Source organism: Bos indicus x Bos taurus, chromosome 2 (assembly GCF_003369695.1).
Source record: "Bos indicus x Bos taurus breed Angus x Brahman F1 hybrid chromosome 2, Bos_hybrid_MaternalHap_v2.0, whole genome shotgun sequence".
Taxonomy (NCBI): Eukaryota; Metazoa; Chordata; class Mammalia; order Artiodactyla; family Bovidae; genus Bos; species Bos indicus x Bos taurus.
Genome location: NC_040077.1, coordinates 5,004,841 through 5,029,749, shown reverse-complemented (window position 1 = coordinate 5,029,749; position 24,909 = coordinate 5,004,841). Strand labels below are relative to the sequence as shown.

Sequence of the window (24,909 nt, the reverse complement as noted above, 5' to 3'; positions counted from 1 at the left end):
TCCCTTATATAAGGGAGATCATACAGTATTTGTCTGTCTGACTTATTCCAACTAGCATAACATTGTCAAGGCCCATCCATGTTGTCACAGATGGCAGGATTTCCTTCTTTTTTATGGCTGATTATTATATTGGGTTGGCCCAAAAGTTCGTTCTAGTTTTTCTGTAACATCTTATGGAAAAATCTGGACGAACTTTTTGTTCAACTCAATATATGGACACACACGTGCACGCACACATTTTCTTCATCCATTCATCTGCTGATGAACATTTACACCATGTCTTGGGTATTGAAAATAATGCTGACATTAACATGGTGGCACAAATATCTCTTTGGCATAGTGACTTCATTTCTATCAGATATACATCCAGAAGTGTAATTGCTGGATTATACGCCAATTCTATTTTTAATTGTTTAAGGGACATTCATACTGTTTTCCACAACGGCTGTACCAATTTACATTCCCAACAGCACACAATGGTTCCCATTCCTCTACATCCTTGACAATTAACAAATCTTAACTACTGACTTTTTGATAACATTCTAACAGGTGTGAAGCAATCTCATGGTGTTGATTTGCATTTCCCTAATAATTAGTGATGATAAGCACCTTTTCATGTACCTGTTGGCTATTTGTGTATCTTCTTGGGAAAACTGTCTCTTCAGGTCTTTTGCCCAGCTTTTAATTGAATTATTTTTTTTTTTTTTGCTGTTGGGTTGTATGAAGTCTTTATATGTATATTAACTCCTTATTAGATAAATGAGTTGCACGTATTTTCTCCCATTCCACATATTGCATTTTCATTATTTTTTAAAAAATATTTATTTATTCAGCTGCATCGGGTCTTAGTTGAGATGTGCAGGGCCGTCACTGTGGCACGCGGGACCTTCCCATCGTGGCCCGTGGGCTTAGTTGCCTACAGCACATAGGACCTCAGTCCCCTGTGGCACACGGGACCTTCCCATCGTGGCCTGTGTTGCCTACAGCACATAGGACCTCAGTCCCCTGTGGCACGCGGGACCTTCCCATCGTGGCCCGTGGGCTTAGTTGCCTACAGCACATAGGACCTTAGCCCCCTGTGGCATGCGGGACCTTCCCATCGTGGCCCGTGGGCTTAGTTGCCTACAGCACATAGGACCTCAGTCCCCTGTAGTAGTAGTTTAGTCCCTAAGTCGTGTCCTGCGACCCATGGACTGTAGCCTGCCAGGCTCCTCTGTCCACGGGATTCTCCAGGCAAGAGCACTGGGCAGGGATCAAATTCACGGCCCCTGATTGGAAGGCAGAGTCTTAACCACTGGGACCACCAGGGAAGTCCCTGCCTTTTCATTTTGCTGCCTATTTCTTTTGCTGTGAAGATGCTTTTTAGTTTCATGTAGTCAACTATTGACTTGGCAGTCAAAAAAAACAGTGCCAAGATCCATGTCAAGGGAGCATTTTTTTCCTGTTTTCCTTTAGGAGTTTCATGGTTTCCAGTCTTGTACTTAAGTCTTTAATTCATCTTGAGCGGGCTTTTGCTAGTGGTGAAAGATAGGGGTGGAGCTGCATTCTTTATATGTGGATATCCAATTTTCCCAGCACCATTTATTAAAGAGACTGTCTTCTACTCCACTGGGTATTCTCAGCTCTCTTGCATGGGTTTATTTCTGGGCTTTGGATTCTGTTCCACTGGTCTATAATCTGTTTTTATACCAGTAACATACTGTTTGGATAGCCAAAGCTTTATTAAATAACTTAAAATCAGAAGTGTGATGCCTCTTGTTTTGTTCTTTCTCAGAACTACTTTGGCTATTTAGGGTCTTCTGTGGTACCATATAAATTTTAGGAATACTATTTTTACTTCTTTAAAAATGCCAGTAAAGACTTAATAGGGATTGCACTCAATCTAAAGATAGCTTTGGGTAATACAGATTTAACAACATTAATTCTTCTAATCCATGAACAAAGGATACTTTCTATTTATTTGTATTTTCTTCCATTTCTTTCATCAGTGTCTTGTAGCTCTTTCACCTCCTTGGTTAAATTTACTTCTAAATATTTTATTGTTTTTGATGCTCTTGTAAATGGAATAGTTTTACTTTTTTTTTTAAGACAATTTGTCATAAGTGTATAGAAATGCTACTGATTTTTTAATGTTAACTTTGTATCCAGTAACTTTACTGAATTTGCTGAATATATCTAACAGTTTTTTGGTAAAGTTTTTAGGGTTTTCTACCTGTAAAATCATGTCACATGCAAATAGAGAAAATTTTACTTCTTCTGTTTCAATTCTGATGCCTTTTTCACACCTAATTGCTTTGGTTAGGACTTCCAGTATAATGAACAGATGACAGTGGGTGTCCTTGTCTTGCTTCTGATCTTAGAGGAAAACCTTTCAAACTTTTCACTGTTAAGTATGATGTCAGCCGTGGGCCTATCCTACGCAGCCTCTATTATGCTGAGGTACTTTCCTCCTATGGGATTACCAGCTGGCTCAGTAGTAAAGAATCCACCTGTCAATGCGGCTGACACAGGAGACATGGGTTTGATCCCTGGGTCGGGAAGATCCCCTGGAGGAGGAAATGGCAACCCACTCCAGTATTCTTGCCTGGAAAATTCCACCAACAGAGGAGCCTAGTGGACTACAGTCCGGTGGGGTCCCAGTAGTCGGACATGACTGAGAGAGTGAGCATGCACACCCGTTCCTCCTATACCTAATTTGTTAAGAGTTTTTATTACACACAGATGTTGAATTTTTTCAAACGCTTCTTCTCCATCTACTGAAACGATCATATGAATTTTCTCCCTTAATTCTATCAGTGTGAGGTGTCACATTTATTGATTTGTGTGTCTTGTGTATGTTTGCATCCCAGGGACAAATCCCACTTGATCATGGTGAATGATCCTTTTAACGTGGGGCTGAATTTGGTTTGCTGGTCTTTTTTTGAGGATTTTTACATCTGTATTCATAGGATATTTGGCCTGTCCTTTTCTTTTCTGTAGTGAACTTTTCTAGTTTTGATATCAGGGCAATACTAGCTTTGTATAATGAGTCAAACAGTACTTTAAAAAACAAAATCAAAGAGCTGTTCAAATTAGATTTGTTTCTGTGTGATGAAGAGTAACGAGTAAATAAAGAGTCATTTTCACATATATTAGTCAGATTTATCCAAGAGTCTACTACATTCTGGGGGGCTCCCTGGTGGCTCAGCAGTAAAGAATCCACCTGCAATATAGGAGATTGGTTCGATCCTTGGGTCAGGAAGATCCCCTGGAGAAGGAAATGGCAATCCACTCCAGTATTCTTGCCTGGGAAATCCCCCAGACAGAGGAGCCTGGAGGGCTACAGTCCATGGGGTTACAAAAGAGTCAGACACCGCTCAGTAACTAAACAACAACAACTACTGTATTCTGTACTGTAGCCTCATTCCTCCTAATAGCCCTGAACGATAAGGATCGTCAGTCCTGCTTTGGATGAGAAACCGATTTGCTTTGCTGAGAGGGGCAAATCACTTATCCAAGGTCACACAGCTGGTCTGGGGCCCAAGCCCACGTTTGCTATTCCTACAGCTTGCCCTGTCTCCGTTGTAATCACAGTCAGTTAGCTGCTTCCTAAATATACTCAAATGCTCATCAATCTTATCATTTTCAAAAACCCTAACAGTCCAAGCTGTTCCTGAGATGAGTGACTCCCTTGAGGACAGGGCCTGGGTCATTCCTGTAGGACCCACATGGCCCTAGGAGGGTGCTGGAGGACGCCAGCAATACTGGTCTCTACTCTGCCCATGATGGGGGTCTAGGCCTCTTTACTGCAATTAACAAGCAGAAACTCCATGCCTCTTGCTTCCTCATTTGCTAAGCTTCTATTAGCTGCCACTCGGGGGACCATTCTTCACAGGTTAGGAGTGAGGTAACCACCGTGGCTGCTCCTGCCAAGCTCTCCCCTTACTCTTAACTCGAGGTTCAGAGGGCACCTTCCAGCTCCGATACATCCACTGGGGGCCAAAGCGCTGCTTTCTCCCTCTACAACCACACCGTTCGGCACTGCTTCCCAGGTCCCTTTTCCATGAACATAAGCACTCAGCTCAGACTATGAGTTCCAGACAGCTGCCATGGAAAACATCCAGATGGAAATAATAATGCCAAGGAGCCTGGGTCCTTGCTTTGGAACCCCCTCCGCCCCGCCCCCTTGTAGAGTCCACCTAACCCAGGAGCACAAGCCCGCCCTCACGATCACACAGGCACCGGACAGAAGTGGTGGAAAAGAGAGCCCCGGGGCAGGTACCTTTTTTCGCTCGGAGCACTCGCCCTAGCCTCTGGGCCTCCTGCCGCCGGGAGCCACCATGAGAGGAAATCTGAATGAGAACATTCGCTTCTGGCAAATCAAATGATGTGTCACCCACCTGCAGAAATGAGACAGCTGTGAGCTTGGGAAGGTTTTTATATGTGAGACAAAAAGGAAAAAAAAATTCAACTAGTCTCAAATTTAAAAAGGCTCTGTACATAATTTATGAACAACAATCACTACCATCTCAGTCTATACCAGGGTCCCTCAGATGCAAGCAGGTCTCTAGGACCGAGTGTGCTTCTGGAGAGCTGTCTTACGGAAGCTGTCAGGACCCAGGTCCTAACCATCTGTCTCAGCAACAGTCCTAGTGCGAACTGCTAAGGCCCAGAGACAAGAGGGCCCGATCAACACTCTGAGTGATGCTTTTCATTTTTTGCAACTGAACTAGGTCTGCACAAAACCATCCACAATCTTAACTCGAGGCCACTGAGGCCAACAGCACAAGCTGGACACGTGACCTGGTAGGGCCCACGGCCTGCAGCGGGCTGGATCCTGGCTCAGGGCAGCTGCCCCAGCTTGGGGGACGGGGGACGGCAGCACCATCAAGGTCTCCAGACACAGAAATCAAAGGCTGGTACTTACTGATCCATCTATGATCACGTTATAGGTAAATCTCATCTCTCTGGGGCTTTGGGTCATTCTAATCTAAATGACTATTCTTCACTGTCAGGCTACCACTTCTAACTGCAAATTGAAACCGTCACCAAGCTGGCCTACATGACCTTGTACTGTGTTCAGATTCACCACTCACCCCCAAGGCACACAGGAGCCAGGACAAAGGCTGCCCGCGGCCCGCAGGAATCTCCAACCCCACAAAGAGAACCTCATCCACATGCCTCCCTTTGTCAGAGTATTTAGTGAACTTCCCCCTTTATACGAAAAAAATACAAATTAAAATTCCTGTATCCCCAAAAGAGGCAGAAAAAGCTTAAGTCATACAAAAGGACTTGCTAGAGTGTATACTCCTTGAATTAGGAACATAGAATGTATACACTAAACTCTACATCTCCTTCTTCTACTACCCGCCAAACAACATTCCCGTGTCCCTAGAAACTGGACACACGGGAATGAAAACTGACGCATGATGTTCCTTCAACAAACCCCAGTGCACTGCCCAGAAATCATCCAGCTGCCCCCAGGCCCCGGGCTGCTGCATGCCACACTGACCTTGGATATGAAGATGGTGTTGATTTTGGGGTTATGCTTGAAATTCTGGAGAATCTGCATCCTTTCTCCCTGGGACGTAGGGCCATAGATATAGGGTCTAGAGAAGAACAAAGCTACGTTAGGAAGACCACAGAAGCACTCCTCGACTATCCTGAACGCGTGTCAGAGGGAAAGGGAGCTCTTCAAGGCTTCTCTCTCCCAGGAAGACCTCTGTCATGGAAGAAGAGCAGGAAGAGACCCATAGAAAACACGCCCCCACTGCCGCCACCCCTTCCCCCTGAGCCAAGGTGCAGGTCACCATTCTCTTCAAGATTCTCCCTTCACTCTTTTGTTCTTGGACTGTGCTCCTTCCTCCTTCAGCGTCTCTCTCTAAGCTTAGTGTCTATACAAGGAGAATCCCCTGGATTCCATGAAGCACAACGGGGAAAAAAAGAAAACATTGCTATTTGCAAACCAGAGCCTGGAAGGAACCATTTCCAAGTGAAACAGGCATTCTCCAAGAAAGGAGAAAAGAACCCCTTCCAGACTTCTTCCCACTGACTCCCTGTAACGCTATGTTCAAAGCACTTCTCGCTAGTCTCCAGCTGCCAAAGGGCACAGCCCTTTCTAACAATCTCACCGCTCACCCCTGGCCTCTGGCAGCGTCACTCCTCTAGTCTTCCTGTACTGACGTGCTTTTTGTAGCTTCCACAGGGAAGGTAACAATAGTGAGAGTGACGACGACAAGGACAACGAGGACAGCAGCCAAGTGCACAGGGGCCCCCCACACCAAACAGAGGCAGGCTCCACACTGTGGGGAAGACCCACGCCTGCCAGGAGCCCTCAGACCTGTACACCTGAGGCTGGGAGCCAGAGGACGCTGAACTCAAGTGGCTGTTCCCCCGTGCAGGGCCATCAGCTCCCTGGAAGGCCTAGGAAGCACTGCTTTTGCTATTTCACACACACTTCCCGACACTGTGCTCTAAGCTGGTAACAGGGATGCCCAGAGAGCAGCCCCCTGGCCTATGGGGAAGCTGGGCGAAGCCTGGGACAGCTGGATGCTTCCCCAATCCTGCGAGCCTGGCTTCCAGAGTGTTTGGAGCACCCTACAAATTTATTATTTTCTGGATGTTCATGCTGTGAAAAAGGTTGGGAATCTGTACTCTTCAGAACAGCTTGTCTCTTGACATCTAGGTTTTTAGGTGATTCTTCTCTGTGATCATCATCAGGAAAAACAACTCATATAGCCGCAAGCCCTCAGTTTGAGTCAAAGTGTTAGTTGCTCAGTTGTGTCCAGCTCTTTGCAAACCCATGGACTGTAGCCCACCAGGCTCCTCTGTCCATAGGATTCTCCAGGCAAGAGTACTGGAGTGGGTTGCTATTTCCTTCTCCAGGGGATGTTCCCGACCCAGGAATCAAACCTGGGTCTCCTGCATTACAGGCATATTCTTTACTGTCTGAGCCACAGGGAAGGTTCCCTCATATAGGAAATGAAACAGAAGGGTAACCATCCTCCAGAAAAAGGACCTAACATTTGTTGAACACCTACTAGATGTAAGAATCCTGAGGTAGGTGGTGGTAACTCTAAGAGATAGTAGAGCAAAAGGGTAGACCAGAGAAAGCAGAAGCCCAGGCCGGCAGGAAAGAAGAGCCAACATAAAACAAGCCAGTTTTCTATACAGAACACAAAAGGGTTCAAGGTCTAATCACCAGCTGCCTCAGAAGGTCGGTGTTAGGGCAGGATTACAGACAGGAAGACGGACAGAGTGTATGTGTAAGGAACAGTGTTGGATTCCAACTCCCGCCGCCAAGCATGCCTCTGCCCACCTGGCAGGAAACTGGAGATGTACTGCCTAGATTCTGAACACACTGAGGGAGACCCTTTGCCCTCAGGGAGAGCTGAGGGTTAAGCAAGAGTAAGAGTGAAGAAAGACAGGGATTCCCCACTCCCTCCCCTGCCACAGGCTGGGATCTAGGAAACGGTAAGATTCCTCTCTGGAGAAACTTTCCAGCCCAAAAGAAAAGACCCTGAGACACTGGCATCTGGCAACTTCTTGACAAACTAGCCAGGCCCATGCCTGATCATGGAGAGGTCCACAGGCTGGCAAACCCACCAAGCTATACAGAAAGGCCAATCAGCTTTTCAGTGACTCACCCTTAGGTAAGAAAATAGAGCCAAAGATCACCAAAAATCAGAAGATGGGCTCGAAAGACAGAGCTGAAACAAAACACTTGAAGAAGAGAGAGATGGTGCAGGGAATAGAAGAAAGCTTTGAAAGCTTTAATAGCCACAGAGAAGACACCGTACTTGCTCAAAAAAACAAGAACAGTTGACAATAAAGAACTCCTGGAAATTCACAAAAGCTTCAATAGAGTTGGTAGACAAACGGATAAAAAATCAGAGAAAATGGGAGTTCCCTGGTGGTCCAGTGGTTAGGATTCAGTGTTTTCACTGCCACAGCCTGGGTTCAATCCCTGGTCAAGGAACTAAGATCCCGTAAGCTACATGGCACAACCAAAATAAAGGTGGGATGGGGCAGGGAGGAATTGGAGAAGGTGCCCAGAAGATCTAACACCTGGCCAGCAGGAATTCAAAATGAGAGAAAAGGAACTTCCCTGGCAGTTCAGTGGTTAAGACGCCAATGTAGGGGGCATTAGTTGGGGAACTAAAATCCCACATGCCACACAGCACGGCCCTCTCACCCCTCGAAAAAAAAAGAGAGAAGAGAAAACAGAGATGAGTAACAAAGAAAAAACAGAAAGAACTTCTCTGAATTGAAGGACATGAGTTTTCAGATTGAAAAGTGTCTACTTCATGTACTGTAATGAAAGAAAAAAGATCACACTAGTCACACTGTTTTCAAACTTCCAAAAATGAAAAAAAGATTCTAAAACCCTCTTGATAGAAGGAAAACCTATGATCACCACAATAGATCACATACAGAGAGGAGTCAGAAGGGCATTAAGCAGGCTTGCAAACAAACAGCTGCATTGGAAGCTGAGAAAACAGCCCTACCTCTGACATTCTGAGGCCCCATCAACTACTCACCAAGTGTAAGAGTGAATAATGACATCTGCAAGCAAATTCTTATGAAATTTTCCTCTACATACCTTCTCTCAGAAATCTACGAAAGGATACACTCCATCAAAATGAGTGACCAGAAAAGGGGAGACTTGAGATGTGGCAAAAGGGGTTTCAACACAGGGAAGAGGTATAAGGAATTCCCAGGATATCAGAGGCGTGCCCAAAGGTGACAGGCAGCATCTCGAGTCCTAGAGAGCAGCAGACCAGAGCAAGACAGGAAGATGAAGCACTGAAGGGATCTGACCCTTCTGAGAGGGAATTTTACGAGGAGTCTGAAAAGGGATAACTCAGTAATTACATAGAAAACCAAGCAAAAGTAATGACAAGGCAACTATTAAATCTAGGAAAAAACAACATGTTAAGAAATAATGTAATCACAGTACACTGCCTGCCTTGGCTGGAACAATACTTACACAGTCAAAATAATGTAACACTGACATTAGCTAGAACATGGAAGCAATCTAGATGCCCATCGACAGATGAATGGATAAAGCTGTGGTACAGATACACAATGGAATATTACTCAGCCATAAGAAGGAATGCATTTGAGTCAGTTCTGATGAGGTGGATGAACCTAGAGTGAAGTGAGTCAGAAAGAGAAAGATAAATATCGTATTCTAATACACATACATGGAAGCTAGAAAAATGGTACTGAAGAATTTATTTACAGGTCAGCAATGGAGAAACAGACATAAAGAATAGACTTATGGACATGGGGAGAGGGGAGGGGAGGGTGAGAAGTATGGAGAGAGTAACGTGGAAACTTACATTACCATATGTAAAATAGATAGCCAACAGGAATGTGCTATATGGCTCAGGAAACCCAAATGGGCTCTGTACCAACCTAGAGGGCTGGGATGGGGAGGGAGATGGGAGGGAGGTTCAAAAGGGAGGGGATGTATGTATACCTGTGGCTGATTCATGTTGAGGTTTGACAGAAAACAACAGAATTCTGTAAAGCAATTATCCTTCAATAAAAAAATAAATTAAAAAAAAACAGAACTAATAAAAAAAAAATGTAAAAATGTAACATTGAAACTAACTTGGCCCCAAACATTTTGTGGGGATGGAGTGGAGGTAGGGGATGGAATGATGTATGTAAGAGGGCTAAATCCACAGCTCCCATGGTAGGAAATTAATAACCAACTTCTATAATCAATCATGAAGAAATTGCTATATAAATTATTACTTAGAAATATGAAGGTAAATACAGAAAAGAGTTGAAAGTATCCATCTTTGGGGAACAAGGAATTTTGACTAGGAAGACAGGTGCAAGGAATTGCTAGTTTTCTTGACGGCCTATGTTAATTTGATAAAACATAAAATATTTCCTACATTAAATAAGGCACAGTTTTAGAAATCTGAGAAACTCAGTCTGTGTCCCAGTTTTCTCGTCTATGAGACTAACACAATCATGTCTTGCGGCTGAGGTGATGATTAAATCACAGCTTGTGAAGAGCAGCTGCCTGTATGCATCCCTCCCAGCAACATAAAAATTCAGGCTGGAGGGCCTTGTCTTCTGCTACACTCACAGCACCTGAAGCCCTGTATCACTGTGTAAAGAAGCACAGGCCTCTTCCTCTTTACCTGGCAGGAAATTTTCAAATTTTCAGTAGTATCTGGGTGAGGCTGTAACAAGGACTCTGCCGGCTGTTTCCTGAGCAGCTCTTTCTAGATGCTGGGCCATACCTGGGATGCTGGTTCCGTCTGCCTTGCCTTCCCGGCCCCTAGTCCATGTGGTCTGATCGCATCTCCAGTCACAGTGCCACTCAGCCTGAAACTCCAGATGCCAACTAGTGCCCACCTTCAGAGCCCAGCTCCAAGGCAGCACTTGCTCTCTTGGCTCACAGTGACCAGGCCCTCTTTTCTGTACACACCAACCTCTGACTCTGACCACTGCTCCTCTGTCTCATATGGTCCCTGGGAACAGAAAACTAGGCCTTCAGATACTAACAAGTTCCTGAGAGCTTCGAGAAAAAAACAGTCTTCTGCACTCTCACGTGGGGAAGATACCTGGGCTTTTGAGGCCAACTCTAACTTTTCCATTCTTACTTGTTCAGTCGAATGGCATACTCCTTCAGAGCAAACACGTTGTCAGCAAAGACGATAATCTTGTCATTCCTCCTTTCATGAAACTTGATCAGAAACTGGCAAGCTCTGAATTTGTTGGGATTCATGGTGTACAGCAAGATCCGTTTCTTGGTTTTGATTGCCACATACTCCCGGTAAAACTCAGGAGACATTGGGCACCAAACCTGTGAAACGGGAAGAATTAGGGGTCAGTATGCAAGCTTAAGTACCACACAATTGAAAACTTTGGCAAATCAGCTTTAAAACAAACCAAGACAAAACCAATGGCATGTGGATTACATCTCAAAACTATTGTAAACACACACATTACAAAACAAAACCTGAAACCCAATGCTGAACCAAGACCCTCTTACATGTTAATAGCAACGATTTTAAAATGTATCGACAGCAGAGGTGGACTTGCTCTGTCCACCTTTGGACAGAGAACTGCACACACACTTGCCAGCTCTATGTGTTGGGCTAGCCTAGCAATGACATCCCAGTAACGATACAAGGGAACTCTTGAGGGCGGGGGAAATGCTCTAAAACTGGATTGGAGGACACAGCTGCACAACTCTTTACATTTACTAAAATCACAAAAATTATAAATCAACAGCGTTTACTTACAATAGGTGAATGTTATGGAACATAAACTAGACCTTAATAAAGCTGTTAAAAAAAGCAACTTAGCAACCCCAATGTCTGTCAACATCACTAAGTCACGACCAACTCTTTTGCGACCTCATGGACTGTAGCTATCAGGCTCCTCTGTCCATGGGATTTCCCAGGCAAGGATGCTGGAGCGGGTTGCCATCTCCTCCTCCGGGGGATGTTCCCCACCCAGGGATTAAACCCACATCGCCTACACTGGCAGACGGATTCTTTACCACTGAGCCAACAGGGAAGCCCCTGTTAACATTAGAAAAGACTATTTTTACTGCTGTGTAATATTCCATTAGCTATCAAATTGTGGTATATTTGTCCAGTGGAATATTACAGGGGAATTCAAAGTAATGAACTATAGCTATAAGAATAATCAAAAATAATGCATTATGCAAGGAATAAAAATATTAAGCAAAAATCAGAAACCATGCAAGAACATTTATTTATATATATATATACACACACATATCTCCTGATTCTTTCTGCATATACATAAAGATTTTAAAGGGGCTTCCCAGGTAGCACAGTGGTAAAGAATCTGCCTGCCAATGCAGGAGATGTGGGTTCAATCCCTGAACTGAATAGATCCCCTGGAAAAGGAAACAGCAACCCACTCCAGTATTCTTGCCTGGAAAATCCCAAGAACGGAGGAGCCTGGCGGGCTACAGTCCATGGGGTCAAAAAGAGTCAGATATGACTTAGCAACTAAACAAAGATTTTTAAAAAGCAAAGTTAAACAACAAATGTTTAGGGAATTGCACATAGGAAGTAAAATAACAAAGAAAAGCAAGAAAATGACAAACCTAAACTCCAAGACAGCAGCAGAGGGAGAGGAGATGCAATCAGACAGGAAGAGGCACCTCAAAGACTCCAGCAGTGCTGTGCATAACTTGGGTGCTCTTTATGAAGACGTACCCAGAGAGTAAGCAAGCGTCTCGATAGAGCAAGGCCACCTGCACAGCTGCCTCCTGCTCATCTTCACCCAGGAGGCCCATCTCTGCCCTTCCAGGACGCAGCCCACCCTACTCTAGCCACTAAGTGACGGTCATTTTAAAGTGCCAGAAAGGCCTTCTGTTGCTATTCCTTTGAACGTGTATTTTTAACACATACCTGTGCAGGTATTCATCACAGAACAATCCTGGAAAAATGTGTTCTTAGAAATTGAACGTTGGTCACGTGCTGTCTGTGGGTGTCAAAACCAACAGACTCTGGCACTGGGGGTGGCTGGTGGCTGTTCCCACGGAACCAAGAATCCCTCTGGGGTGAAGGCGTGCAGGAGCACCCTGAGGTGCTCACTCCCAGAAGGGAGGATGAGGAGCCCAGCCCACCTGGATTAGCCTCCTGATTCGACCACTTCCCGTGTGCCCCTGGACAAGCGACTGTCTGACACATCTGAGATGACACATCGCCCACACCACAGGAGGGCTGAGGCTACTGCAAAGGCAGCAGAACCCTTGCTGAGGTCTTGACCCGCGTATCTGCCTGTGAGGAATTGACCGGACCCAGTTCCCCTCCGCAGGGCAGTGCCCGCCCTCAGGGACCATTAGGAAGAGGCCAGCTACCTCAGCACACTGGACTTTGGCGATGTAGCCACTGTTCTGTAGCTCCATCCAGTTGGCTTCATAGAGTTTCGGCCCAATCAAAAAGTTTAAGTCGACGATTTTGTCATCTTCCCGGACGAGGGTTGCGGTCAAACCCAGCTTGCAGTGCGCCTGCACAATGGTGAGCACCCGTCGGAACATCTTGGCTGGGGAAACAATTGGCACATTAACACCATCACTTTTTAAATGCTCTAAGTACCAAAGACAGCTTTGACCTAAGACTGGTCCAGGACACCACATGTCTAAGCCCTGGGTCACAGGATCACAGAAACCTGGCTCTAGTCATGAATGACTAGGTGAGAAAGCTTCAACTCCACTTTCAGACCTGCTCCAAAGAGGGGTGAAAGGGAGAACAGGAGGCAGTGACTCAGAGGAAGCCCCAGGCCAGGGAGCCCCAGCGCTCCCCTCACACAGCTAAGCTATCGGGCGGAGCATAGACAGCAATTGGAACCATGATCCAGGATATTAAAATGCCACTGAGCTCTGACTCACAAGGAATTTGTGCACCCTGAAGCTTGCTGACCAGAATGAATGCTTCAAACTCAGCCTCCAACTGAACTGCTACAAAGCAACTTCAAAGTTATTCACAGAAAATGTTTCTTTTTATCAATTTCCAATCCATCTGACCAAATACCCACCTTCTCTGTAAGGGTTTTTTTTTTCTTTTAGTTTATAGTTTTTGATTCCCAGGTGGTACTAGTGGTAAAGAACCTGCCTGCCAATGCAGCAGATCTAAGATTCCCAGATTCTAACTTTGGGTCGGGAAGATCCCCTGGAGGAGGAAATGGCAACCCACTCCAATATTCTTGTTTGGAGAATTCCATGGATAGAGGAGCCTGGTGGGCTACAATGGGGTCACAAGAGTCGGACATGACTAAATGACTTAGTACACTGCACAATGAACTTTTCCTGAGGGTGGGTAAGTGAGCTTACCCTGTTTTATAAATGTTAACACAGCGGCAGACTGTGCCACCACCACGACCAGGTTACAAGCCGATCCACGACCCCAAAAACTCCCCTATGCTCTGCCTTGTCACACCCCCCATCCTGCCCCAGCAACCACTGATCTGTTCTCTGTCACTACAGTTTTATATTTTCAAGAATGTCCTACTGACGGCATCACGCACTCTTGCAGCCTCTTGGGACTGGCTGACTTCACTCAGCAAGATGCCTCTGGGCTTCCTTTCCATGGCTGAGAAGTATCCTATCGAATGACGTACCAGCTTGTCCATCCAGCCCCTCACTGACATGCATTTCCATGGTCAATATAGGTTTTGGAGACTACAACCAGGGCTGTTATAAACATGACAAGTTTTTGTGTGAACCTAAGTTTTCATTTCTCCATAACAGATGCCCATGGTGGGACTGCTGGCTCATATGGTGATTTTCTAATAAACTGCCAAACCTCCCCAGAGTGACTGTACATTTTGCAATTCCTCTGGCCATGCGTGACAGTTCCAGCTGCTCTGCACTCTTGTCAGTATTTGGTACTTTATATATATATATATAGACATTCTCTATATATAGACATATATATATATAGACATTCTCTATATATAGACATATATATATATAGACATTCTCTATATATAGACATATATATATAGACATTCTATATATAGAATATATATATACATATATCTATATAGACATATATATAAACATTCATATATAGAATGTCTCTCTCTCTCTATATATATACATTCTATATATATATATATATAGACATTCTAATAGGAGAAATATCAATAACCTCAGATATGCAGATGACACTACTCTTATGGCAAAAACTGAAGAACTAAAGAGCCTCTTGATGAAAGTGAAAGAGGAGAGGGAAAAAGTGGGCTTAAAGCTCAACATTCAGAAAACTAAGATCACAGCATCCGGTCCCATCACTTCACGGCAAATAGATGGGGAAACAGTGGAAACAGTGGCTGACTTTATCTTTCTGGGCTCCAAAATCACTGCAGATGGTGATTACATCCATGAAATTAAAAGAGGCTTATTCCTTGGAAGGAAATTTATGACCAACCTATTTGGAGAAGGCAATGGCACCCCACTCTGGTACTCTTGCCTAGAGAATCCCATGGACGGAGGAGCCTGGTAGGCTGCAGTCCATGGGGTCGCTAAGAGTCGGACACGACTGAGCGACTTCACTTTCAGTTTTCACTTTCCTGCATTGGAGAAGGAAATGGCAACCCACTCCAGTGTTCTTGCCTGGAGAATCCCAGGGACAGGGGAGCCTGGTGGGCTGCCGTCTCTGGGGTTGCACAACGTCGGACATGACTAAAGCGACTTAGCAGCAGCAGCAGCAGATAGCATATTAAAAAGCAGAGACATTACTTTGTCAACAAAGGTCCATCTAATCAAGGCTATGGTTTTTCCAGTAGTCATGTATGGATGTGAGAGTTGGACTGTGAAGAAAGCTGAGTGCCGAAGAACTGATGCTTTTGAACTGTGGTGTTGGAGAAGACTCTTGAGAGTCCCTTGGACCGCAAGGAGATCCAACCAGTCCATTCTGAAGGAGATCAGCCCTGGGTGTTCTTTGGAAGGAATGATGCTAAAGCTGAAACTCCAATACTTTGGCCACCTCATGCAAAGAGTTGACTCATTGGAAAAGACTCTGATGTTGGGAAAGATTGAGGGCAGAAGGAGAAGGGGATGACAGAGGATGAGATGGCTGGACGGCATCACCGACTCAATGCACATGAGTTTGGGTGGACTCCGGGAGGACTCCGGGAGTTGGTGATGGACAGGGAGGTCTGGCGTGCTGCGGTTCACGGGGTCGCAAAGAGTCAGACACGACTGAGCGACTGAACTGAATAGCTGGGTCTCTTGGATGAAGTCTATTCATGTCTTTGGCCTGTTTTCTAACATTTTCTGCCATTGCCTGACTGTCTAAAGGCAATAAAATTAACATGTCTAAAACCTACTCCTTGGAAGGAAAGTTATGACCAACCTAGATAGCATATTCAAAAGCAGAGACATTACTTTGCCAACAAAGGTCCGTCTAGTCAAGGCTATGGTTTTTCCAGTGATCATGTATGGATGTGAGAGTTGGACTGTGAAGAAAGCTGAATGCTGAAGAATTGACGCTTTTGAACTGTGGTGTTGGAGAAGACTCTTGAGAGTCCCTTGGACTGCAAGGAGATCCAACCAGTCCATCCTAAAGGAGATCAGTCCTGGGTGTTCTTTGGAAGGACTGATGCTAAAGCTGAAACTCCAATACTTTGGCCACCTCATGCGAAGAGCTGACTCATTGGAAAAGACTCTGATGCTGGGAGGGACTGGGGGCAGGAGGAGAAGGGGATGACAGAGGATGAGATGGCTGGATGGCATCACCAACTTGATGGATGTGAGTTTGAGTGAACTCCGGGAGTTGGTGATGGACAGGGAGGCCTCATGCTGTGATTCATGGGGTCGCAAAGAGTCGGACATGACTGAGCAACTGAACTGAACTGAAAGCCTACTCCCAATCTTCTCTCTCCAAACCTGCTCCTTCTAGAGCCTTCTCCACCTAATATCCACTCCTCTCTTCTGATGGCTCAAGCCAAAATCTGATAGTCACCCTTGATTTCTCTTTCAGAACCACATCTAACCTGTGCAGTTCATCTTCAAAGCATAACCAGAATCAGCTTACCTTCATTCTTACTGGTTCCAAGCCTTGTGTTGGGATTCCACAAACTAACATATCTAGATGCTCTCCACCCTTGCTTCCTGCAGTGTCTTCCCAGCACAGCAGCTGGGGTGAAATTTTTAGAATGTTAAGTCAGAGATGTCACCCTTGGCTCAAATGTCTCAAAAGGCATCTCACCCAGAGTACAAGCTGAAGGTCTACCTTCAGGCCCTACAGGATTGGCCCCAACACCTCTCTGAACTCAGTTTTGACTGCTCTCCCCCTCGACGCCCTCCACAGCCACAGAACTACACTGCGGTCAGACCATGGAGGCACTACTTCCCCATCTCAGGACTGTGTCCTTCTGACCGAGAGACCCTCATCCCTACTTGGCTTGCTGTGAACATCTCATCTCTACTTGGCTTGCTGTGAACATCTCCCAGGCATCTTCAGACATCCAGAGAGGCTGGAGGAGTTCTCGTTACAGAGAAAACAAAAAGATGGAAAGGCCATCTTCACAATATTTTGAAAACAGTATGTGAAAATGCCTCTGATTTCGTTTAATTCAGAGTCATCTCTAATTTCCTGGAGAAGGCAATGGCTACCCACTCCAGGACTCTCGCCTGGAAAATCCCATGGATGGAGGAGCCTGGTAGGCTGCAGTCCAGGGGGTCTCACAGAGTTGGACACGACTGCAGCGACTTAGCAGCAGCAGCAGCTCTAAATTCCACTTCTCAACTGATCAGAACTGTTAATTTGTTTTATCAAGAAAGGTTTGCCTGGTCTGCTACTCAGTAATAAAGGGAACACATCATCAGCACATGTCACAATGTGGATACATCATTATGTGAAGTGAAGGAAGTGAGACATAAGAAAATATATATGATTTTGTTAATATATTTCCAGAAAAGGCATGTATCCAGAAACAGAAAACAATTCAGTGATTTCCTGGGGCTAAGATGAAAAGCAGTGATGGTGAGTATGAGAAAGATGTTCTAAAACTGGATCATGGTGATGGCTGTATGAACGCCTTACTAAATTCAAGATTACTAAAAATCTTGAATCATATACTTAAAACGGATGGATTTATGGCTCATAAATTATATCAATATGGCTATTAAAAGCCATATTGTGATATGGCTGCCTGCAATACTTGGACAAGTACAACTTCTATAACATAATAAGGATCAATACTTTAGTCTTAAAAATAAAACAAACATTGCAAGAACTATTTTGTGCTCCTAGTATAGTTTTTGTGGGACTGTAAAAAAAGCGAGGGGAGGGGTTAAGGATAAGTGGATAAGTTGAGGTGCAAAAACAGTATCCCTTTCTAAATGACTACTCTGGGCCAGTCTAAGAAGACTGTCAGTGTGGACGCCCACCCACCACTAACCCCCACTCCGCACATGCTCATTACTTCACTGAAAGCTTCACCAAGAAAGTTTCTCTTGCAAGATGGATGTATTACACAGCAGCCCCTCTCTCAACCCAAGAACTGGAAAATTACTCTGTCCATACGGTGAGCAGCATCCCAGCTCTCAGCCTGCTTACCTGGTATGGTGTGTACTTCATCCAGGATCATGAGGCCCCATTCCTGAGTTTTGAGCCACTCCATCACCCGCTCAGCCTCCCAGGACCTTTTGGTGGTGTGGCCCAGCATCGAGTAGGTGCTGATGGCAATGGAGCAGCCTATGGGCTTGTCCTTGGCATCGGAGGTAAAGCGGCAGATCTGGCTGTCATCGATGGTGGACCACATCTTGAACTGGGCTTTCCACTGCTCCACAGACACGGCCGAGTTGCCCAGCACCAGACAGCGCTTCCTGACAGTACACGCGGCTGTCACGCCCACCAGGGACTTCCCAGCACCTACAAGACACCAAGGGCAACACCCCCAAGCCGAGCTGAAATGAGGGACAGGGACAGACAAAAAGGCTCGCCGGCACACCAATCTGGCCCAAATTATTCGTAACGATCCTCACAGCGGACACTGTTGAGGCGTTTTTTCTGCTCCAAACCTGTTTCCTTCTTTACAGAAAAGGAGGCATGCCCACTTCACACACAGATGTGAAAACTGAGAGACAAGTGCCAGGCCCTGTTAGAGCACCATATATGCACCTTGTTTAAATCTTAAAAAGCAACATTTGTCAAAACAAACTATGAATAAGAGACACCTCTACTACTGCCGTTTTAAAGATGGGAAAACTAAATCTAAGGTGCAACTTGCCCAAGACCCTGGGACAGCAGTGCTGCTAGGGTACAGTGTACCCAACACACGGACCACCTTCGGAGGGACTGAGAAAAGATGGCTACTAAGATCACACAATCAACTGGGCTGAGCACTCAGGAATGTGGTAGTGTGAACACTGCTACTGGCAAAGACACAGGAAGGTGAAACTCCAGGGGCTTCTGAGTTCACCACCATCCACCATGAGAAGATCAAGATTAAAACTCAAGCTGTTCCTTTAAAAAGCAATTCTTCCTTAACCAGGGATGTGCTTCAAAGTAACCCATGGAGCTTAAAAAAAAAAATGAAGGTGCAGGCCCCTTCCTGAGAGAGTGCACCTTCTAGAGTCTGGGGCAGGGCTCCAGCTGACTCTACTATGACTGCCAGCCTAGAACCTAGGCTAGACCAGACACGACTCAGGACAGATGCAGAGAGAGCAGCCCACCCACCTCCTTCACTCAGTCACTCACCACAAGGAAGGACAATGACCCCGGAGCGTGCGCGCCCGTTCCCAAACATCTTCCGCAAACTCTTCTCCTGATAAGGTCTAAGGACAGCTGTGGGCTTCAGGTCAATGTTGATATCAGGGTTGACAGAATCATTCCGAAAGTCGTATTCTGCCAACAGAGGGTACTCCAGGTGGATGCAACGTTTCTGGAGTTCTTCAATCATTTCCTGGAAAGTGAGCATGAAGGTTCATAATCTTGTTAACTCCAAAGCGTGCTCAGAAGCAACACATATCCTAAGACACCTAACAATAAAAAAACAAGTTAACCTAGACATTTTGCCATTTCAGATCTTGCTTGATAACAACTGGGTTAAAGCATAGAAAAGGACCCCAAACTAAGGTAATGAACAAAATTAAATCCAATCAGCTACCAAAATGCCCCGCAGACACCATTTCTCACTGACCCACCAGTGGGAAGAATGGGACACTCAGATATAACTTGATCAGGAAGAATGATGCCACAGTACATTGGAGATAGACAGGGGTTCCTTCCTCTCACACAAACTATGGACAGTCCAGGCAGGGCCAGACCAGCTTCTGACATCCGCTTAGAGAAGCAACCAGGAGGGATTATGTTCACTAACCTGCTTGACTTCAAAAGACACTGTCTGTGTCTCTTCTTCTTCCTCCTCATCCTTGTCCATTTGCTCATAAAAATCAAACAGGTCTGTGGGGATGTCAGATTTACCCTGTGGATCTGTCACTCGGGAAGTAGAGGGCCCACCGCTACCTTCAACACTCTTAGCAATCTGAAAGAGAAAGGCAGGATCTGGACTTGCACAAAACATTTAACCCTACTGCTACCAAGCAACAGTCAAAGCTGCAAGAAAGCTACAGGACTACTAGGCTGCAAATGCTGGACTAAAAGCACCTGAGGGCTAAAATCCTGGATGTGTCCAACCCCTGAGGGTGACCTAGGAGCCCACATACAGCAGACTTGCTTGTGAAAGTCTCAGTGATGAGCTCGGTGGCCTCCCCCTCAGAGTTCCTCAGGCGGCACTCCCGGATCACCGGATCCTGGAGAAGATGCTGGATGACATCAGGATGAGAACTTTCAACGAAGTATCTATAAAAGGGGAGGAAGCAGAAGCCTACTGACCAGGACAGAATTTGCAGAAGAGTCCATTTAGCATTCTTAAGATGGTCTGGGGATAGTGGCCTCCGGCTTCTCTCCACATCCACCCTTCCCCATCCCTTTGCCAAAGCTGAGTGATGAGCTACTGGTCATGATATAACACAGAAGGGTTGTTGGCAAAGCCCCACTTTGAAGACAAACTAGCAGGGATCTGAACCCCAGCTACACTGCTAGGAGAACACAGTGGTCAGTGAATGAACAGTTTTGGCCACACAGCTTCACTCATTCCCTTTAGCCCCTGACTCTGGGGAGTAGTTGTTAGTGCAGAGCACATTCCACAAACGTTAGCTTCCTGCCGCTGATACGCAGAGGGTGAAAACGCCTCGGTGGGCCTTTCACGGAGCCCCTTACCTGTTGTGCTTCAGGACCAGCTTGACTTTCCCATAGCTGACGGTACACAACTGCAAGGAGTGAGAACACCAGACAGGCAAAATCAGCCACATGCAGGGCACTCACAACATTACTGGACGCATTTTACTACCTATCAGCCAAGTAGAGGGTTCATTTTACTTTAGGAAAATCCAATGTGCCATCCTGAAGGGGTAGATCTGTCTAAATACAGCTTTTTCTACTAGCTTCTACTTTTTTTTTAAGCTTTACTTTATTTTTACCTTATTTTCAATTAAAAATAACTGCTTTACAATATTGTGGTGGTTTCTGCCATACAACAACATGAATCAGCCATAGGTATACATATGTTTAAATATTTCTACCAGTAAGGATGAGTAGAGATTAATGAACTAAGTATCTAACTCAAGCTACAGGTTAAAAAAACACCACTACTGACAAAAACACAAAAGAAACAGAAGGACAAAAATTAAAGATAAAAGTGTAAAAATGATTTTGAAGAAATAAAACAAACAAACAGTAAAACTACTTCAAGTAAAATAAATCCAATAGAAATAATTTTTTTTCATTGAAAATAGCAGGAATTCGCTGGTGGTCCAGTGGTTAGAACCGGAGGCTCTCACTGCAGAGGGCCCAGGGTTAAAGTCCTGGTCAGGGAACTAAGATCCCACATGCCCATGATGCAGGGGTGGGGTGGGGAAGTGAAAATAGATTAAATCAGTAGTTGATCTAGTCAAGAAAAGATAAGAATAAAATACAAAACCACTACAGAAAGTGGTAAGTGGAGATAAATTGTTCACTGCACACCTTTTGGTGCCTTTGTGTGCATGCTGAGTCCATTTCAGTCATGTCTCTTTGTGTAGCTTCTGCTTTTTGAGAGCAAAACCTCCCTCTTGTCTGGCTAATTCTGATGCACATACCTTAACCTATAAAATGCTGCTTTAAATCTTTCTGTTATTTTCCCTTTCTCTTTATTCTTCACTTCGAGAAGCCCCATCCTAATCCAGAGACTCATCCCACTGTACCAGAGCTACCCCCAACACAAAGCTACCCCCAAAGCTGGCAGAATATGTGTTCAGTAAGTGTGTGCTGCAAAAATTAAACACAAAGCCTCCAGCCTCCTTGCCAAGATTCCCATTTCTTCAACTAGATGTAAGATTCTTAATGGTAGAAAATCCTCCCAAGTTCCCAACAATCTTTAGGATGGAATGAGCAGAGAAAATGTGGTGGCCACAAAATTTGCAACTCAGATCTCGGGCTGCTGCCTGCCTCCACTACTGCCCTCTAAATCCGCCCCTGCACTAACCAATACCCGCATTCCTGCAGGCAGCGCCCAGCCAAGACTGAGAAGAGCCGGGGAACTGAAGCAGGCTCATTTTATAAGATGCAAGTCCCTCTCCCAAGGTACCCTTGCACATCACAAGAAAAGAAGTCTCTCCAGGGCTCCCACCAGCTTCTCTGAGATTGGCTTCATTTCTGTGCTGGATTGGACGCCTGTGGTACTCATCTTCTGCTGCTCCAGACCTGGAATCCGAATCCAACTGCCTACTGACCAGCAGAAGGCAATGAAAGCTACCGTCCATCTCTTCTGAAGGGTATTCACCATCTCTCAGAACCCAAGCATGTCCTCAGAACCCAAGTGCTCGTCACCGAGAGCTCTTTCCTCTTTCACGTATGAAGCCCTTTTTGACTCTGCCTAATGGAAGTTGTTGACTAGTGGTCTCCTGTCTCTCAGACTTAAGTGAAGTTTATCATCTGTACTAGTCTGTTCATGTTACCACACAGTACACCCTGGACCAAGTTGTTTAACAAACAGAAACTTATTTCTAGAAGTCCAGGATCATGAGGCCAGGAATTTCTTTTCCAGTGAAGGTTCTCTTCCTGGTTTGTAGAGGGCTACCTTCTCAGTCTGTGCTCACATTACCTCGTCCTTGTACAAATGCAGAGAAAGAGCATACAAGCCTTCTGGTATCCTTTCCCATAAGGACACTAATCCTATTGGCCCTACCCTTTTAACCACATTTAACTTTAATTATCTCCTTACTCCAGATGCAATCATATTACAAGTCAGGTAGGTCCTTGAGATGTGAATTCTGGAGGAGGCACAATTCAGTCTGTAACAGCCACACTTTGGGCTGTATTCCCAAATAACCCGGGCCAGAATGGGCCTGAATACCCACTGTGTTAGTACCCACTGGCTAAGAGCAGCTCATGGGAAGTGTAGCCTCAGCAAAACACAATACTGGATCCAGAAGAGCAGCAGCCAGGGTGATTGGTTATTCTGCTCCCCACACTGAATCTGAATGGCATTTTCTTGACTGCCACAGGCTAATGATGTACAGCACTTGTCCCTATCATTCCTACATTAAGAAGGAGGGCAAAAGAGCCAGCCTTAGCCCCCACTTGCCTTAATAAACTGAATGATTCCCTCTGGGACTCCTGTCTTGCTGAGCTTCCTGAGATAGTCCGTGATGTCGCTGGTCTGCAGCCCGACGCTGACAGCTGCATACAGGGAGTAGGCAGTTAGTTTGTACTCATGCACGTGGGTTGGTCGGCACACCGGTTCTGCAATAGCCACCAGGAAGTCTTGAGCGTATTTGTAAACTGGAGAGAAGGCTTCTAAAAAGATGTGGCCATCAGGAGCCTGAGAAACACCAAATGGACACAACAGTCAAGGAAATTAATGAGATGATTAGACTCTTTTCCACATCATTATCTAGAAAGGATAAGCTGCCCAGAAAACCAACACCAGGGATACTTTTGTAAGCACATCTTCAGTCAACTGTAGGGCCTGCTACTACTTTAATCAGATACAAGGAGTAGAGAGAATAGAAGACAAAGTTTCCAGAGTCAGTAGCTGCTTCCCACTAGTCTTCACAGGAAAAGCCAACGACCTTACTGGCTATCTGTCTGGCTAGATGACCAATGAATGGAGAACATTAATTACTTCAAGTTGAGCAAAAAAGCTGCCTAGCAAATGTCTCATTAATTTTTTCCAAGAGGAATTAAAACGTTACACAATACATGCCGCTACTCCATAGATGAAAGTAATTTCCAATCACGCGGCAGAACTGGAGAGAGAATGAGAGTAAAAGCGGGGGTTAGTGAGGAAGGAAGCCCAAGACCCGCCAGCACATGAGAGCGAACACGCTCATTCTATCTCGGCTGTTTCAGTCCGTGACTGTGAAAGCTCGCTCTCAGTGGGCTCCGAAGCGCACGATCCTGCATTTCTGTTTGGGCCCCACCAACTCTTGGCCGCTGGCTGTGGGCGTGCTTACCACCCAGAGGGGTCTGGAGGTGTGGTCGTCCTTCAGCGGCATCTGCAGCCTGTAGTCCTTGGCTCCATACTCATCCACTTTGGTGCCGGACTCATCCACCTGCTTTCCGGCCGCGGAGGGAACAGCTTCCTGGGTGTCGTTCCCAGGGGCGTCGTCTTCCTCGTCTTCCTCATCCTCGTAGTGCCGCTTCTTGGACTTCTTCTTCTCTGCAGATATTAACAAGGACACACAACGTGAGCCCTGCAGGAGCCTTGAGCTCCCCCCGCACTGAATAGTCGCAGGTCGGGGGAACCAGACTTCCCCAGCGCCAACCACCCCTAGCCCGGAGCCACTGTGCACCTCGGGAGTCCTCTCCCTCACGGTGCCCACCTAGCCCGGTTGCAGGGCTCTCCGGAGGTCGGGGTCGACCCCAGTCCAGCGGCCAGTCCTGACAGCATGCGCCGGCCGCGAGCGACTCTGGGGTCGACCGCCTCTGAGAAGGCCTAAGCAGCAACCACACAGGATGAGGGGGCCGGCGGGCGCAAGCAACCCCGAAACACGCCCGCGCCACGTCTCACCGCGGTCGGCGCGGTCTCTCTTGCCCATGACTGCGCCCGCTGCAGCCTACCACCGCCCCTAGCCTACCGCGGCGGCAGCTCTCGGAGGAACTTCCTGTTCACACCGGAAGCTCTTCCGGGCACCGCCCAGGAAGTCCCGCCGCGGGGCGTTCGGTTGGTGTGAGTGTAGCTGAGCCTGGCAGCTGTGCAATCCGCTGGCTCTTTCCCGGTGCAGGCGCTTTCTCGACACTTTTTCTCCTAGTCAGTGAAACATGTTTTGAGTACTTGTTATGACCGTCCAGGCACTGTTGTTTTAGCCCGTGGGTCAGGACAGTGAACTGAGAAAAGGTCTTGGCCCTCTGTAACAGAAAAATG

The 24,909-nt window shown here is 46.0% G+C and overlaps 1 protein-coding gene across 2 annotated transcripts in view; it reads right to left on the bottom strand.

The window, feature by feature from the left end:
• The window catches only part of ERCC3 (ERCC excision repair 3, TFIIH core complex helicase subunit), a 30,436-nt gene extending 5,769 nt beyond the window's left edge, over positions 1 to 24,667 (bottom strand). The window contains exons 1-12 of one of the 2 annotated variants that reach the window (XM_027554954.1): positions 24,556 to 24,667; positions 23,999 to 24,204; positions 23,128 to 23,364; positions 20,724 to 20,773; positions 20,168 to 20,303; positions 19,822 to 19,986; positions 19,200 to 19,404; positions 18,057 to 18,371; positions 12,851 to 13,035; positions 10,608 to 10,810; positions 5,492 to 5,588; positions 4,262 to 4,379 (exon numbers count right to left, since the gene is read on the bottom strand). In XM_027554954.1, the coding sequence (XP_027410755.1) occupies positions 4,262 to 4,379; positions 5,492 to 5,588; positions 10,608 to 10,810; positions 12,851 to 13,035; positions 18,057 to 18,371; positions 19,200 to 19,404; positions 19,822 to 19,986; positions 20,168 to 20,303; positions 20,724 to 20,773; positions 23,128 to 23,364; positions 23,999 to 24,204; positions 24,556 to 24,583 (1,945 nt within the window). In that variant the 5' untranslated portion in view covers positions 24,584 to 24,667. Of the gene's footprint in view, positions 1 to 4,261; positions 4,380 to 5,491; positions 5,589 to 10,607; positions 10,811 to 12,850; positions 13,036 to 18,056; positions 18,372 to 19,199; positions 19,405 to 19,821; positions 19,987 to 20,167; positions 20,304 to 20,723; positions 20,774 to 23,127; positions 23,365 to 23,998; positions 24,205 to 24,367; positions 24,470 to 24,555 lie in introns of those variants that run through there. The other variant, XM_027554963.1, reaches the window with a different exon arrangement.
• Between the last annotated feature and the right edge of the window lie 242 nt (positions 24,668 to 24,909).